The sequence below is a fragment of the Phascolarctos cinereus genome, unplaced genomic scaffold, assembly GCF_003287225.1.
Source record: "Phascolarctos cinereus isolate Bilbo 61053 unplaced genomic scaffold, phaCin_HiC Scaffold_726;HRSCAF=1367, whole genome shotgun sequence".
NCBI classification, from domain to species: Eukaryota; Metazoa; Chordata; class Mammalia; order Diprotodontia; family Phascolarctidae; genus Phascolarctos; species Phascolarctos cinereus.
The window spans coordinates 354,013,146-354,027,914 of record NW_027556098.1 but is presented as its reverse complement, the minus strand read 5'-3'; the positions used below and the strand labels follow the sequence as shown (position 1 = coordinate 354,027,914).

The window sequence follows — 14,769 nt, the reverse complement described above, 5'->3', positions numbered from 1 at the left end:
GCGAAGACTTAGTGGGACGCACGAAAGCCGCCTTTATTTAGCCGTCATGTGGAAGAATAAGAAAACTTGTTCTGCTGGAGCAAGTTCCAATATAGATTTCTGCTAGGCTGCAAGGGGCAGAACTTGGAATAAGTGGCAGGTGCCATGAAGCAGATTTCAGTTGAAAGTGAGGAAAAACTTCCCAACAATTAGACCTATCCCAAAGTGGAAATGAGCTGCCTCAAGAGCTAGCACAGGCACCGCTGGGCATGGTGGCACACACCTGTAATCCCTGCTACTGATGAGGCTCAGGCTGGTGGATCTCTTGCGCTTGGGAATTCTTCTGCACTAGGTTAAGCCAGTGGGTGTCCACACTAAGTCCAGCATTGATATAATGAACAGGAGCAGGGAGGTAGAGGGGTAATCTGACACAGGTTTGAAATGGAGGAGATCAGCTCTCCTGTTGCAATCGGTCATGAGATCAGTTTGTGAGGGCCACTGCACTTCCAGTCTGAGCAAGATAGGGAGACACAGTCTAAAAAGTAGGTTCCCTATCACTAGAGGTTTTCAGGCAAAGGCTGCGTGACTATTTGTCAAGGATATTGTAAAGGCAATTCCTAATTGGGTATGATTTGAGCTAGATGGCTACTGAACAAGGTCCCTTTGAGTCCTGAGTCTGATTCTGGGAGCCATAGAGACAAAAGATACCTTTAGGAGCATAGGAGAAAGGTGCTCCGAGCAGAGGAGTTATTTTGGTAAAAGTATATTCTGTGGTGTAGATGATGTAGTTTGGGGACAGGCAAGTTGGCAATGAAGCTGAGGAACACTAAAGAGTCAACAGCAGGCTGCTGGGCTTCCCAGCAGGGTCACTGGCCCAGTGACAGACCTCACATATACATAAATTAGTGTCCAAAATCATACTAGGCACATGGCCACCAGGAATCAGTCTAGGACTAAGGCATGAAGGGGCTTAAAAAAGTCCCATGAGGCCCATGGGCAGACTATCCTGGCAGCGTTTGCGGCACTTCTGTTTTTCTTTGTAGGGTTTTGTCAGCCTTTGACAGGGTAGTCAGCTGAGGAGTGGCCAGCCAGCCTGAAGCAAGAGGTCTCCTTCTCAGTGATGTCATTCTTCAGGGAAACTGAGGCCAGGCCTCTTCTGGCTACCTAGGTTTGAAAGCTGCAAAGTTAGCAGCAAAGGGGTGACAGTAGTGGGCTCATCGATTATAATACAGGCAGCAGCCCCAAGGACAGAAGTTGAGGACATCAGGAATGCAAATACCACTAGGTTGGTTCTGGTATGGATATTGTGGACTCCCATAGGTCAATTCATACCAAATAGGACTGTCCAAGCCCTGCAAGAGCTAATCGTTGGGGCCACTTAATTTTATGGCAGGCCCTGGACTCATCTGCTGGAAGATGCTGTTGTCATCTTGTCCCTACCCTAATCCCTCACATCCATCACTTGGCCATTTCTTTCCATTAGCAGTAATCAAAGGCCTACAAGAACTACCCTTTGGAACTCTGTATAGACACAGCCAGTTGGGAGTTAAATAAGAACCTTTCCTTAGGTGGTCAGAGGAAAAGTTCCAGGCCAAAGGCCAAAGTTGTAAGCTACCCATAGAAGACATAATGAAATCTGCTGATGATGTGAAGCTGGGAGAGATGATCAGTATATTGGATGACAGAGTCCTTTATAGGCCAGAACAATGGGGGAAATATAAGAACAGGGAATTTAAACAACAATTTTTTTTTAAAAGTCCTTCACTCGGATTCATAAAATCAACTGCAAGAGTTTGGGGTGGAGTGACATGGCTAAGAAATAATTTGCTTGGAAAAAAATCTGGGTGTTTTAGTGAACTGGAAACTCATTATGAGTCAACAGTACATCATAGGACACTACCCCCTAGCCAAACCCTGTTGTTTGCCCCTGTTCTGGACTATACAGAGAGTGACTTAACCATGGCAGCAAGGTGGCACAGTGTATACAGTGCTGGGCCTAGAGTCAGGAACACCTGAGTTCAAATGCAGCTTCAGACATAGACTAGCTGTGTGACCTTGGGCAAGTCACTTAACCTCTGCCTGCTTCAGTTTCCTTATCTGTAAAATGGAGACACAATAGCACCTACTTCCCAGGCTTGTTATGAGGATCAAGTGAAATATGTGTAAAGGGCTTAGCATAGTGCCTGGCACATATATAGGAAGGTGGGAATAATCTAAAACCTGCCCAGCAGACTACCACTCCAGGGAATCATAGCCACAGATCAGGGTCAAAAGCTTAATGGATACAGGAACTTATCACTATCTTCTTTACCTCAGTGGGCAGCATTCATGAATTCAACTGCCCTGAGAACTGGACAGCTAATAATTAACTGGCTAAGTAAGCCCCACCTCAAGCCTTCCAAAGAGAAAAGACAGTTAAGGAAACACATGGGTAAACACAGGCATACTTACACTTAGGAAAGCCAGAGGCAACTGGTTTTCTTCTCACTTAAACAGGTAAGATATAAAAGGTTGCAAAATACCCGATACACGCCATTTTCTCAGACAGCCTTGTTTGGGGGCACAGGGGACAGCCCTAAGTCTGAGAGATGGGGGAAGTGGGAAGTTGACAGAGGCCTCAGAACAGCACATTTGGGCTCAGCACGGGAGCACTGACTCAGCCCTAGGAGGAGAACCCTCATGGGACGACTGTACCAGGCAGCCTGGGAGAAGGGCAGAATGCAGAGCTTGAGATGTGGCAGTGAAGCAGGAGAGGGCAAGGGCGGAAGGCAGGGAAGTTGGATCCTCCTGGCTCCCTTTTTGGGGCACAAGGTCCACAGAAGTGGTACAGGGACGGGGAAGAAGTATGAGCCCTTAAGGCTAATGTCCTGAGCAAAAGCCTAGAGTCCTTTGGAATCTTAGCAACGACTGTCCCAAAGATGCAGCAATCACTTTCTTTCTTGCACACTGCCTTCGAGTCCATTAACAAATAGGTGGGCTATTCCAGCCCTCTGTCATCCCCATCTAGGGAGCCTCAGCCATGGCTTCCAAACCCAGGATAGGTAGGAAGCCAGGGAGAAGCTCAGGGTATGAAGAGGGCCAGGCTGCTCCCATAGTCGTGCTCACATCCATCCTTTTCCCCCAGGTGACCTTGCCAGAGCGCATAATCCCAGGCAGTGCAATCCTCACCATCTCTGCCACTGACCTTGATTCTGGGGAAAACGGCCGCATCTCCTACCACCTGGTGTCTACTGCAGAGGGCTTTGACATCGACCCCAGCAATGGTGCCACTTCCCTCCCCACCTCTTTCCCTAGTTCCCTCCTGTCCCCCTCCCTTTCCTCCTTGGACTCTGATCTCTTCTCCAGTTTTCCCCTACCCCATTTTTATTCATTCATTCATCAAATATTTAACGTACAACTACAGTGTGCACTAGAGAAAATACAAAGTTGAATCTTACCCTCATAGAGCTCAGTATAATGGGAGGATGACATGAATAATTATAATATTATGTTTGTACCCCTACTGGCCTCCAGCCTTCACCCCTCACCCTACTCTCTCCAACCTGTTTCTTCATCACTCTCCTACTTCCCCCCAGCCATGTGCTGACCACTGGCCTCCCTCCACTCCCAATTTGTGTTTCCCCCACCTGCACTCTTCTTCCCACTAATACCCATATTCCCTCCTTTAGGAACCTTGTTCATAATTCAAGCAGCCTCCCTAAGCCCAGGAGGTTTGAGCACGATGGACGTGGTGCTGGAAGCACGAGATCATGGGGTCCCAGAGCGGACAGCACAGGCCACAGTACATATTCAGCTACAAGATGAGAATGACTATACCCCTAGCTTTGTCCAGCCCCACTACCACATCACTGTTGCTGAGGACATGCCCCCAGGCTCCACAGTTTTAGTGCTAGAAGCTACAGATGCTGACCAAAGCCGACTCCACGCTACATTGGACTATACTATCATCAGTGGCAACCGTGGCCATGCCTTCCAATTGGAAAGGCACTTGGAAGAAGGTGGGTCTGGCCCACAGGCCTTGGGCTGTCTTGTGCTGCTTGAGCCACTGGACTTTGAGAGTGTCACTGAATATAACTTGACTGTGTGTGCAGCAGATAGAGGGAAGCCTCCACGAAGCACAACTGTCCTGGTTGTCATCACTGTGCAAGATGTCAATGACAATCCACCGGTCTTCGCCCAGCCCCATTACCATGTGGCTGTGCCAGAGGACACCCCTGTGGGCACTGAGTTGTTGCATGTAGCAGCCTCTGATGCTGATCCTGGACCTCATGGTCTGGTTCACTTCACCATCAGCTCTGGGGACCCTGCACACCTCTTCGAGCTGGATGAAAGCTCAGGTGCCCTCCGGCTGGCACGACAGCTAGACCGAGAAGCCCAAGCACAGCATCAGCTGGTGGTTGAGGCAGCTGACCCCAGTGGAGCCCACTTTGCACTGGTGCCAGTTACTGTGGAGGTACAAGATGTCAATGAGCATGGGCCTGCCTTTCCCCTACTTACCCTGAGTGCCAGCTTACCCGAGAACCAGCCTCCAGGAACACTGGTCACCACACTCCATGCCCTGGATAAGGACACTGGGGCTTTTGGGCGGCTCCACTACATGCTACTAGAGCCAGGATTAGGGTCAGGACTGGGGGCCACACATTGGGACATGTTTGCACTGAATGGTTCATCAGGTGAACTTCGGGCAAGGGTGCCTTTCGACTATGAGCATACCCGTAGCTTCCAGTTGCTTGTGGGAGCAGCAGATGCAGGGAACCTCTCAGCCTCAGTTACCCTGTCTGTGCTAGTAACTGGTGAAGATGAGTATGATCCTGTCTTCCTGGCACCTTCATTCCACTTTCAAGTGCCTGAGGGTGCCCGTCGGGGCTACAGTCTCGGCCATGTACTGGCCACAGATGAGGATGGAGGTGCTGATGGTGTGATCCTATACTCTCTTTCTGCTCCCTCCCCATATTTTGGGATCAACCAGACCACAGGTGCTCTGTACCTTCGAGTGGACAGCCAGGCACCAGGCACAGGGGCCAGCAAAGCCGGGGGAGGGGGCCGTGCAAGGCGGGAGGCACCCCGGGAGTTACAGCTTGAGGTGGTGGCTCGAGGGCCCTTGCCTGGAGCCCGAAGTGCTGCAGTGCCTGTGACTGTAGACATAACCCACACAGCTCTAGGCTTAGCACCTGACCTCAACGTGCTGTTAGTGGGTGCTGTGGCAGCCTCGCTGGGTGTGGTGGTGGTACTGGCACTAGCAGCCTTGGTGTTGGGGCTGGTGCGGGCTCGTGCTCACAAGGCAGAGGCAGCCCCAGGGCCCACTCTTCCACCTGCCCCACTTAGCACCAGCTCCCTGCAAAAACCAGGCCGGGATGCCCCCAGCCCCCCACATTCTGAACACCTTTACCACCAGACACTGCCTGGATATGGTGGTCCTAGCACAGGCGGTCCTTACCCCCGTGGTGGCTCCCTGGACCCTTCCCACTCCAGTGGGCGTGGTTCTGCTGAGGCAGCTGAAGATGATGAGATACGGATGATCAATGAGTTCCCCAGAGTGGCCAGCGTTGCTTCTTCATTGGCTGCCCGCGGCCCTGACTCGGGCATCCAACAGGACGCTGATGCTGATGGACTGAGTGATACATCCTGTGAGCCACCTCCACCTGATGCCTGGTACAAGGGCCGAAAGGCTGGGCTGCTGCTCCCAGGCCCTGGTCCAGGGCTCTATCGAGAAGAGGGTCCACCAGCTGCCAGCACTGCTGGGGCCTTCCTAGGGGGCTGTGGCCTGAGCCCTGCCCCTCCTGGAGACTATGGTTTCCCAGCTGATGGCAAGCCCTGTGTAGCAGGGGCACTAACAGCCATAGTGGCGGGCGAAGAGGAGCTTCGGGGCAGCTACAACTGGGACTACCTGCTGAGCTGGTGTCCCCAGTTCCAACCACTGGCCAGTGTCTTCACTGAGATTGCTCGGCTCAAGGACGAGGCACGGCCCTGCCCACCCGCACCCCGCATTGACCCACCACCCCCTCATTACCGCTGTGGCCCACCCTGGGGCCAAGTCTGTACCCCCTAAGCCAGCTAGCTCCTCTTCAGGCCCAGGAGTCCGTGGTCCCTTCCTGCCCGCCCACCGCTCCCCCATTAGCCATGAAGGATCCCTGTCCTCAACTGCCATGTCCCCCAGTTTTTCACCTTCACTGTCACCACTGGCTGCCCGCTCCCCTGTTGTCTCCCCCTTTGGGGTGGCACAAGGACCCTCTGCCTCAGCTCTGAGTGCAGAGCCTGGCCTGGAGGCCCCTGATGAGGCAGAGCTACATATCTAGACTGGAAAGCTCCCAGGGCCCCCTGCATAGTCATGAGGACACAGGATGAGCCCACTGGCCTGTCCCCTAGAGGTCTCTCCCCAGTTCCATCTCTTCCCATCCCTAGGTTGGGGCAAGGAATTACTCCAGGGTCCACTGATTCCCCCTGGTGGGGACAATATCTGGCTCCCCAGAGATACCCCCTCCTAGATAACAAATTCAGTCACCAACCCTGACAGAGGGGCCCTAACAGGCCCAGCCTAGATTCCCCCAGGGCTCGGCATATATATCCCTTGGGGCCCAGGGCCCGATATATATATACCCTGCCTATTGGACCTAGTGTATACAACTCTTGAGGCCCAGCATATACAAGGCCCAGCTTACATCCCCTGGTCTCCAGGAATCAGTATATGCATATCCCAGGTCCCCAGGGTCCAATCTTTGTGTCCCAGACCTGGGCTTATCATATATATCCTCCAGAGCCCAAAGTTTACACCAGTATGTATACTTTCTTGACCATTCCCTTCTCTTAGATCTCTCTCATCTTCAATCTGAAGACCAATATACACACAAACACACATTCCCCAGATCTACCAACTCTATGGGATCTGGCACCAGACATCCTTGGCTAGGAGTCCTACTAGTCTTCATCCAGTTCAACCCTCTTCTCACATGGTCAGACACTTCATCCAGCCTCTGCTTGGAGTCTTCTCCTACCAGAAAGCAGAAAATTCTGGCGTTCAGCACACCTCCCAAAACTGGACCTGGGTAAACAACCATCTTCATGCCTCTCAGATTTGGCTCAGAAACAACACCACTTGTCCTCATATCTCCCTAAACTGCCTTTTCTTTTCCTTCCTCTGCCTGATTCTGACATGTCCCACAACTAGTACAGTACTGGTTTCCCCATCTTACAAAACTCCACTCCCCAGAACTGAGCAGGGCAATATACTTACCGGAATCTGCCTCTTAGGTCTCTCTTTTCTTTGCCCCGGTTCCTACCAGCATCTGCAGTGTCCCTCCACTCTCCCCCTCACCCCACCCCACTCCCTCAAGCTGGGGGCTTGCTTCTTTGAGCCCTGGTGTCTTCAGGGCTGGTGTCCCTGAACCTAGCTGAGGAAGGAGCAGGCCAGGCTGGGTCTCCAGGGGTCTCAGGTTTTCAGGCAAGTGGAAAGGAGGGTGTTGGTGGGAACTGGGGGAAATAGGATGGGGGGGGTTCGAAGGAGGGGAGGCGGCCTCTCTAGGGAAGAGATAATCCAGAGAGAGGACTTTGTCCTTGGAAGTGTAATCAAGAGTAGGAACTCTGCCCTTGGGATATAGTCGAGGGTTGGGGTGGATTCTGACCTGAAAGGGGCTTAGAGAAGGAGTTCTGTGCTGGGGGCTCAGAGAGGGGGTACTCTGCAGGGATAAGACAGTGAGATTTCTACCCTGGAGAGCTCAGGGCAGGGGCTCTGCCCTGGGGGCTCAGCTGCACCCAGAATCCCCTCTCCCAAGGCCCCGGATCCTTATTTATTGGGTGAGGGGGGAGCTCATGCTGCCCTCGTACCCAGACCCAAAGTGCCAAATACTCTCACTCCGGAGCCTTAATAAAGAGACTGTTTGTATCTGGAGCTGCCTCCCTTCGTTTGGGGATGTTGTGCTTGTCGGTGCGTGTGCGTGGGTGCGGAGCGGCTATACGCGCGGGGCGGGGAGGGAGTAGAGGTTGCTGTCTGCTCCTGTTTATGGGGACCCGCCCAGGCACAGGGTTTGCGCGTGCCTATAGCAGGGCGGGGTTCCCCTTGTCCCTCCCTCACCCCGCCCCACTAGTTGGGAAAGTGCACATAGTGCAGGGGTTTGCTCTGTTCCCAGGTGCCGGCCATGGGGCGGGAGGTTTGGTGAGCGCGGGGTCCGGGGCCGGGCGGGGCTCGGGACTGGGCTCGCTCTCCGGCGTCTCCGGCTCCGCTCATTCTGCCCTCCCCCCTGTTCCGCAGCGTCCCTGGGCCCCTGCTCCTGCTGCTCGTCGCCTTGTGTGTCTGTGCCCGAGGCCTTGGCCCAGAGCCTGACCAGCCTTTCCTGTGAGTGCCCGCCCCTAGCCTCGTCCCCCCCAGACCAACTCTTAGACTGCCAGCTTCTTTCATGTGGTTGATTTGAGGAAAGTACCTTAAGGAGAACTATTGTGATTTCCGAGTGCGTGATCCCTTCTCCCCGCTCCCATCACCCTTCCCCAAACTCCCACGCTTCACCTCCAGAATTCTCCCATCAGCCCTTCCTAGCGATAGGTCCTTGACTTCCGACCTCCCCTATCTTCTCCCTGCCCCCCCCATTCCCCAGCATCCCTTGGTACGAATCCCTGACACCAGGTCTCTTGGGAGCCCCGAACCCCAACATTCTTAGTCCCCTTTCACCCATTATCCCTGGTCTGGTACAAGCCTCCCAGACAGAAGCTGAACCACAATTTCACACACACCCACTCCTCATCTCCCCAGGCCTCCGCCGGGATGGGTGTCCCTTGGTCGTGTAGGTCCTCACGAATCACTGAGTCTGACTTTCGCTCTGAGACAGCAGAACCTGCAGCAACTGCAGACGCTGGTGCAGGATGTGTCCGATCCCGGCTCCCCTCGATACGGTGTGTGTGTAGGGGAAGGGGGTACAAGGCGGTGTGCGGATATGAGTACATATTGGAGGAAAGATCTCCCCGTGCCCAGGAGTTGAATATATGGAGTGGAAGAATGGGCTGCACAGTATAGGCTGTATATTAATCCCTTCTTTCTCCAGTCCCTGGGGTTCTCAGCTACCCCCTCCCCTTGCCCCCTCCCCCAACATAACGCACATGACCCAATGACTAAACTCAATGGACTTTTTTCAAATTTTTTTTTCTTTCTTGACTAATGAAGTTTTTGAGGCTGAACCAAAGCTTTCTCCTGGATACCCTACCCTATTGGTTTTAGCGACACTTCTCTCTTGGTTCTCTTCCTGTCTCCTTGGACCACCCCCTCTTTCTCTTTATCTTGAATCCTCTGACCAGTCTGTTATGGTGTCCTACCCATATTCGGGTGATTCCCAAGCTTATAAATCCAGTCTCAAACTCTGCCCTTAGAGTCAGTCCCCCATTTCCAAACTCTGAGTAAAACCGAAGAAAACTCTGTGACAGAGGTAATATTATATACCATAGAGAGTGGGTAGGATTTTGACAGTTATCAATTTGAGGGTATGGGGAAGGAGGGTTACAAATTCCAGAAAAAGCACATCGTGAGTGAAGGCACCAAAACTTGGATGATCTGATAGTCTTCTTTGGCTGGAGTGTAGTATGTTATCGTGAAAAGAGCACTGGATTTGGTGTTCAAATGTCTTCAGGAGACCTAGAAAAGAATTGTGATGACAAAGCTTAAGGAACAGAAATGGTAAAAATCATCGGCCCACCAAGATCAGTGATGAGCTAGCACCCCCAGGGATCTGGACCCATTCAGCCCCTAGCATTCTTCCTTGAAAGTTGGGGCTAAACTCCAACACCTGTGCTTATGAAAGATTTACCAAAGATGGCAGTGAATTCCTGCAATCCACCCTTCCCTTCTTCCCACCAGGGAAGTACCTGTTGCTGGAAGATGTAGCTGCACTGGTGCGACCATCAACACTCACTCTTAGCACTGTATACAAATGGCTTGTAGCAGCTGGAGTCCAAGATTGCCAAACAGTGATCACAGAGGACTTCCTGACCTGCCAGATGACTGTCCAGTGAGTGGGGGATGAGCTAAATGAAAGAGGGATAAGGGGCTATAAAGGTTTTCTCCACACTCTTCTTCTTCTAGTAATCACTGACTCCCAGCTCTCTGACTTCTGACCCCCAGGCAAGCAGAGCAGCTCCTTCCTGGGGCAGAGTTCCACCGCTTTGTTGGGAGACTGGGGGGAGGCCGTGTTGTGAGGTCCCCACATCCATACAGCCTCCCTGGGGCCCTGGCTGCCCATGTGGATTTTGGTAATTGGTTTGGGGGATCCTGGAATTTGGGAAGGGAGGGAAATAGGGTCCTACCTAGAAGCTAATTCCTCTTCCTCCTAATGCATAGTGGGTGGACTACACAGATTCCCTCGAGCATCTTCCGTACAGCAGCGGTCAGGGCCAAGGCTGAAGGTAGAGGACTCCCTAGGCCTGCACCTGGGAGTAACTCCGGCTGTGATTCGTGAGAGATACAACCTGACTGCACAAGATGTGGGCTCTGGGTCTGCCAACAATAGCCAGGCCTGTGCCCAGGTGAGCCCCTCTCCTGTATGTGGCATAGAACACACACTCCATTGAAAAGAGAAATTAATCCATTTCTCTCTGTGTTACCAGACTGACCCTGACCTTTCCCCTCTCTTGTTCCATTCCTCCTCCCCCTCTAGTTCCTGGAGCAATACTTCCATGACGCTGACTTGGAAGAATTCATGAAACTCTTTGGGAAGAGCTTCCCTCACAAAGATTCTGTCAGCCGAGTAGTTGGGCAGCAGGGGCATGGCCGAGCTGGACTGGAAGCCAGCCTAGATGTGCAGTACCTCATGAGTGCTGGAGCCAACATCTCTACCTGGGTCTACAGCAGCCCCGGTAGGCCACCCCCTCACCCCTGTCCAAACCCAGGGATGCAAAACTTGAGAGTCCTAAGAACCCTCAAAAACTGAGAGTAAGAGATTCTCCCCAGAAACACCCCAAACCTAAGGAACCTTTCTTTTTTGGAGGATGAAAGGTAACTGGTGTGGTTGGCTGGCCCCCATAGTGGGGTTAAGGGAGAAAGGTGACCTTACTTCGTATCTCTGACCCCCAGGCCGGCATGAGTCCCAGGAGCCTTTCTTGCAGTGGCTCCTCCTGCTCAGTAATGAGTCTTCATTGCCTTTGGTACACACCGTGAGCTATGGGGATGATGAAGACTCACTCAGTACCACCTACCTTCAGCGTGTCAATGCTGAGTTCATGAAGGCTGCTGCCCGAGGCCTCACCCTGCTCTTTGCCTCTGGTACTGGTGCTCAGGACCCGGATCCTATATAAGACCCTACCACCATCCTAACCCCTACAGTGATCCAATACAATTGAGTCCTAACCCTGATCCCTTCCTGTTCCTATTTTTTCCCAACCCAGTGACCTTTTGCTCCTCATCCCTAACTTCCCCCTGTCTTCAGGCCTCTTCAAGGACACCTGCATTGTTTCTCCCTTCTCCAAACTCCTGACTTCAGAGACTGACCCCTGACCTCTCCCTGTTTCTTCTGTCAGGGGACAGTGGTGCTGGATGTTTCTCAGGCCCGAAGGGCCACTTGTTCCGTCCCAGCTTCCCAGCCTCCAGGTAACAGCAACCTTCCTCCCCCCCACCACTTAGCTACATCTTTCCCAAGCTTGTAACTCCAAATTGAGATGCTGTCTTCTTCTAATGGTGACTTTTGACACCTCCGACCTGTGACCTTTGGGACATTCTAACCTATAACCCAGTACCTGTGGGACTGGCTAACCTATGATCCTTGGGGCCCTGACCCTTTCTGCTGACCTGAATCCCCAAATGCTAACCCTGTGACCTCTATGTCTGCAGCCCCTATGTTACAACAGTGGGTGGGACCTCCTTCCGGAATCCCTTCATGGTTACAGAAGAGATCGTTGACTACATCAGTGGTGGTGGCTTCAGTAACATCTTCCCAAGGCCTCAGTACCAGGTGTGAGAGTGATAACTTAGCCCCTCCCAGGTCCAAGGAGAGCTCAGTCCTAAGCCCTGAGGAAGGACATGGCCCTTCCTGATAGTCCTAGTCTCCGAGACAGAATTGCATCTGGGCCTGACAGGGAGAATCAGGCTGAGCTCAGAGTCCCCATGACTGTTCCCTCTCACTCTTCAGGATGAAGCTGTGTCTCACTTTTTGGGCTCTTCCACCCACCTGCCTCCATCCCATTACTACAATGCAAGTGGCCGGGCCTATCCTGATGTGGCTGCACTCTCTGATGGCTATTGGGTGGTTAGCAACCATGTGCCCATCCCCTGGGTGTCTGGCACTTCGGTGAGACCCTCAGATCGCTATCTTCTCCAATCATTCCCTTATCCCGTTTCTCATCCCTTGAGTATCCAGTACCTCACTGAGAGCCCATATGGCCTTTCCTATCCCTTGACTACTAATCTTGTCCCCCTTTTCTTCCTGAGGTCACACACTATACCCACGGTTCATCCTGCCAAGTAAAAAGGCATGCTGCTTTCCCCTACTCCTTCTGCTGTAGGTCACGTGCATCCTTTCCCCCTTCCACAGGCATCAACCCCTGTGTTTGGGGGGCTCCTGTCCTTAGTGAATGAGCAGCGACTCTTGAATGGCCGTCCCCCTCTTGGTTTCCTCAACCCTCGCCTCTACTCAATGCAGGGCCGTGGCCTATTTGATGTGAGTTGAGGGGAGGGGTTAGGGAGCTGGGGGGAGTGGGGGTAGAGATGAAGGGGTCAAATGGGTAAGGCAGAGAACCCAGTGTTTGTAGGGAATGTGGGAGGTTTGGGAGGCATCTGGGGTGGGGTTTGGACAGGACCTCAGGTGTAACCCTTTCCCTTCTACCCACAGGTAACTCAGGGCTGCCATGAGGCTTGCCTAGATGAGGAGGTACAGGGTCAAGGGTTCTGTTCCAAGTCCGGCTGGGACCCAGTCACAGGTTGGGGAACTCCCAACTATCCTGCCCTGCTGAAAGCACTGCTAGACCCTTGAGACTTGATCTTACCCTGTTCTGGAAAGATGACACCCTTTTTGACACCCTGACCCCACCCTGGTGCAAGTACTATTTGATCCTTGCCTGCATACACAATCTCTCATCTTTGCTGTGAGCACTGAGCTGACTCCTGCATCAGTTAATCCTACAACTTCCACAGTACTGATCAATGTCACTGTCCCCTCACCCAGTATTTGTAGGGCTTACTTCTTCCCCCTAATTATTCCTATTTCGTCAGTTTTTCCTGCCAGGGTGTTGAAGCCGAACCTGCTCCAGGCAGTCAGAGCCAGTATAGATGTCCTCATTTGTTCATGAGTGTTCCCCTTCCCACATGCACACTCATATATTCTGTCCACTGCTGTCTGTATTTGCACACAAATAAAGCCTGTGCTGTTTTGTTCTCTACCACCTGAGTTGCTTGAAGAGCAGAGGGGGCATGGTTTCCCTGGTCTTCAGAGAGCAGGGCTGGTCCCTGATCCATGGACCTATCCCTGGGTGCAGATCAGTTAGATATCTGAAGAGCCAGTCAATTCTTTTAGTTCAGAAAAAGAAATTGAGGACTAGAAAGGAGAGAGGATTTGCCCAAGGTCACCCTCAAAATCATGTATAGTCTGGCACATACCACAACATGCTGTCAGAGAGGCTCTATGTCCCATCAAACTCTCAGGGATATAAGTTAGCATCCACTAACTCTGGGTCCACCCCATCAGCTAACTCATTCCCATAATGACATTACAGGATAGACCAGTGGGCCCTGATCCTTACCTCCTTGTCATTTGCTGAGTCAGAACAAGTCCTTGAGATTTTCATATAAATGTTTATTGTTGGTAATCCTGGGGGAAAAAATAGAATATAGGTGGGGAGGGCACCACATGCCCTGAACCTTTACCTTGCTTTTAGAAAACTGTCGGCCAGGGCAGGCTGGAAATAAGCCTGATTGCATGTGGGATGGGAGGAAGAAGTATCACCCATGCAATCATCTTTCTCCCTGTGAATAATAAATACAATTTAAAATATTTATTATCTGTGCAGAATACTGGGATTAGGAGCTGGGTGGGAGGAAAGGCAGGAGCAGTGTACAAGTTTAAATGAAAAATGATCCTTACCCTTATAGGGGCAATCTAGTAGTGGAATAAGACAAATATAGATAATTATAATATTCAATATTATACGACAAAAGCATTAGAGTTAAAAAGCAAAGTCTCTACAACATCTGTGACAAGTCAACCAGCCTACAATAACTCACAATTTTACAACATTTTACAATAACATTGTAAGGTAGGTAGCAGAGTTTTACAAGTTATTGTTGATCAGTTGTGTCCAACTCTTCATGACCCCATTGGGGATTTTCTTGGCAAAGATACTGGAGTGGTCTGCCATTTCCTTCTCTAGCTCATTTTACAAATGAGGAACTGAAGCAAACAGGATGAAGCGACTTGCCCAGAAGTATCTGAGACCAGATTTAAACTCATGAAGATGTCTTCCTGATTCCAAGCGCAGCGCTCTATCCACTGTGCCACCTAGCTGCCTATAGTGGCAAAAAGTAATGTGCAGAAACGAGCTGAGTATAAGATTTTACAAAGGAGACATCCACTTGAAAAAAAAAGTTTGGCTATGTTAAAGCACAATGTGCACAATTTAAAAATAAAGGATATTTATCAATATGTGCAGTAAGCAACAGATGAACTCGGCCTTGAGACACTGTCTCGAGAGCTCGCAGAAGACCGGAATCACACAGGGCTATAAGAGGGAAGGGCCCAAGTCGGGCCCTCACCAGGCCTCTGAGGCCCGGAAGCCCAGAGGAAAGTTCACAGTTAACTGAATGCAAAAGGACGGTTTCCATAGCAACCC

The 14,769-nt window shown here is 51.6% G+C and overlaps 2 protein-coding genes across 2 annotated transcripts in view; both read left to right on the top strand.

The window, feature by feature from the left end:
- DCHS1 (dachsous cadherin-related 1) overlaps nucleotides 1–7,864 on the top strand; it is an 81,500-nt gene extending 73,636 nt beyond the window's left edge. The window contains 3 exon segments of the mRNA XM_020975896.2: nucleotides 3,104–3,242; nucleotides 3,648–5,977; nucleotides 5,979–7,864. Coding sequence (XP_020831555.1) covers nucleotides 3,104–3,242; nucleotides 3,648–5,977; nucleotides 5,979–6,275 — 2,766 coding nt within the window. The 3' untranslated portion in view covers nucleotides 6,276–7,864.
- Nucleotides 7,865–8,024: 160 nt separating this feature from the next.
- On the top strand, nucleotides 8,025–13,323 carry TPP1 (tripeptidyl peptidase 1). The gene is made up of 13 exons (XM_020975894.2): nucleotides 8,025–8,128; nucleotides 8,225–8,308; nucleotides 8,720–8,859; nucleotides 9,815–9,965; nucleotides 10,079–10,206; nucleotides 10,295–10,479; nucleotides 10,611–10,809; nucleotides 11,027–11,215; nucleotides 11,470–11,539; nucleotides 11,780–11,900; nucleotides 12,078–12,236; nucleotides 12,480–12,605; nucleotides 12,777–13,323. The coding sequence occupies exons 1-13, from the start codon at nucleotides 8,112–8,114 to the stop codon at nucleotides 12,915–12,917; spliced, it is 1,710 nt and encodes a 569-aa protein (XP_020831553.1). The 5' UTR covers nucleotides 8,025–8,111; the 3' UTR covers nucleotides 12,918–13,323.
- The last annotated feature ends 1,446 nt before the right edge of the window (nucleotides 13,324–14,769 follow it).

Excerpts from the sequence above, each read along its gene's own strand:
- TPP1 (XM_020975894.2), top strand. Across the intron at positions 8,860-9,814 it reads TCCCGGCTCCCCTCGATACG|GGAAGTACCTGTTGCTGGAA; the intron begins GTGTGTGTGTAG and ends TCTTCCCACCAG. Across the intron at positions 11,901-12,077 it reads TCCCAAGGCCTCAGTACCAG|GATGAAGCTGTGTCTCACTT; the intron begins GTGTGAGAGTGA and ends CTCACTCTTCAG.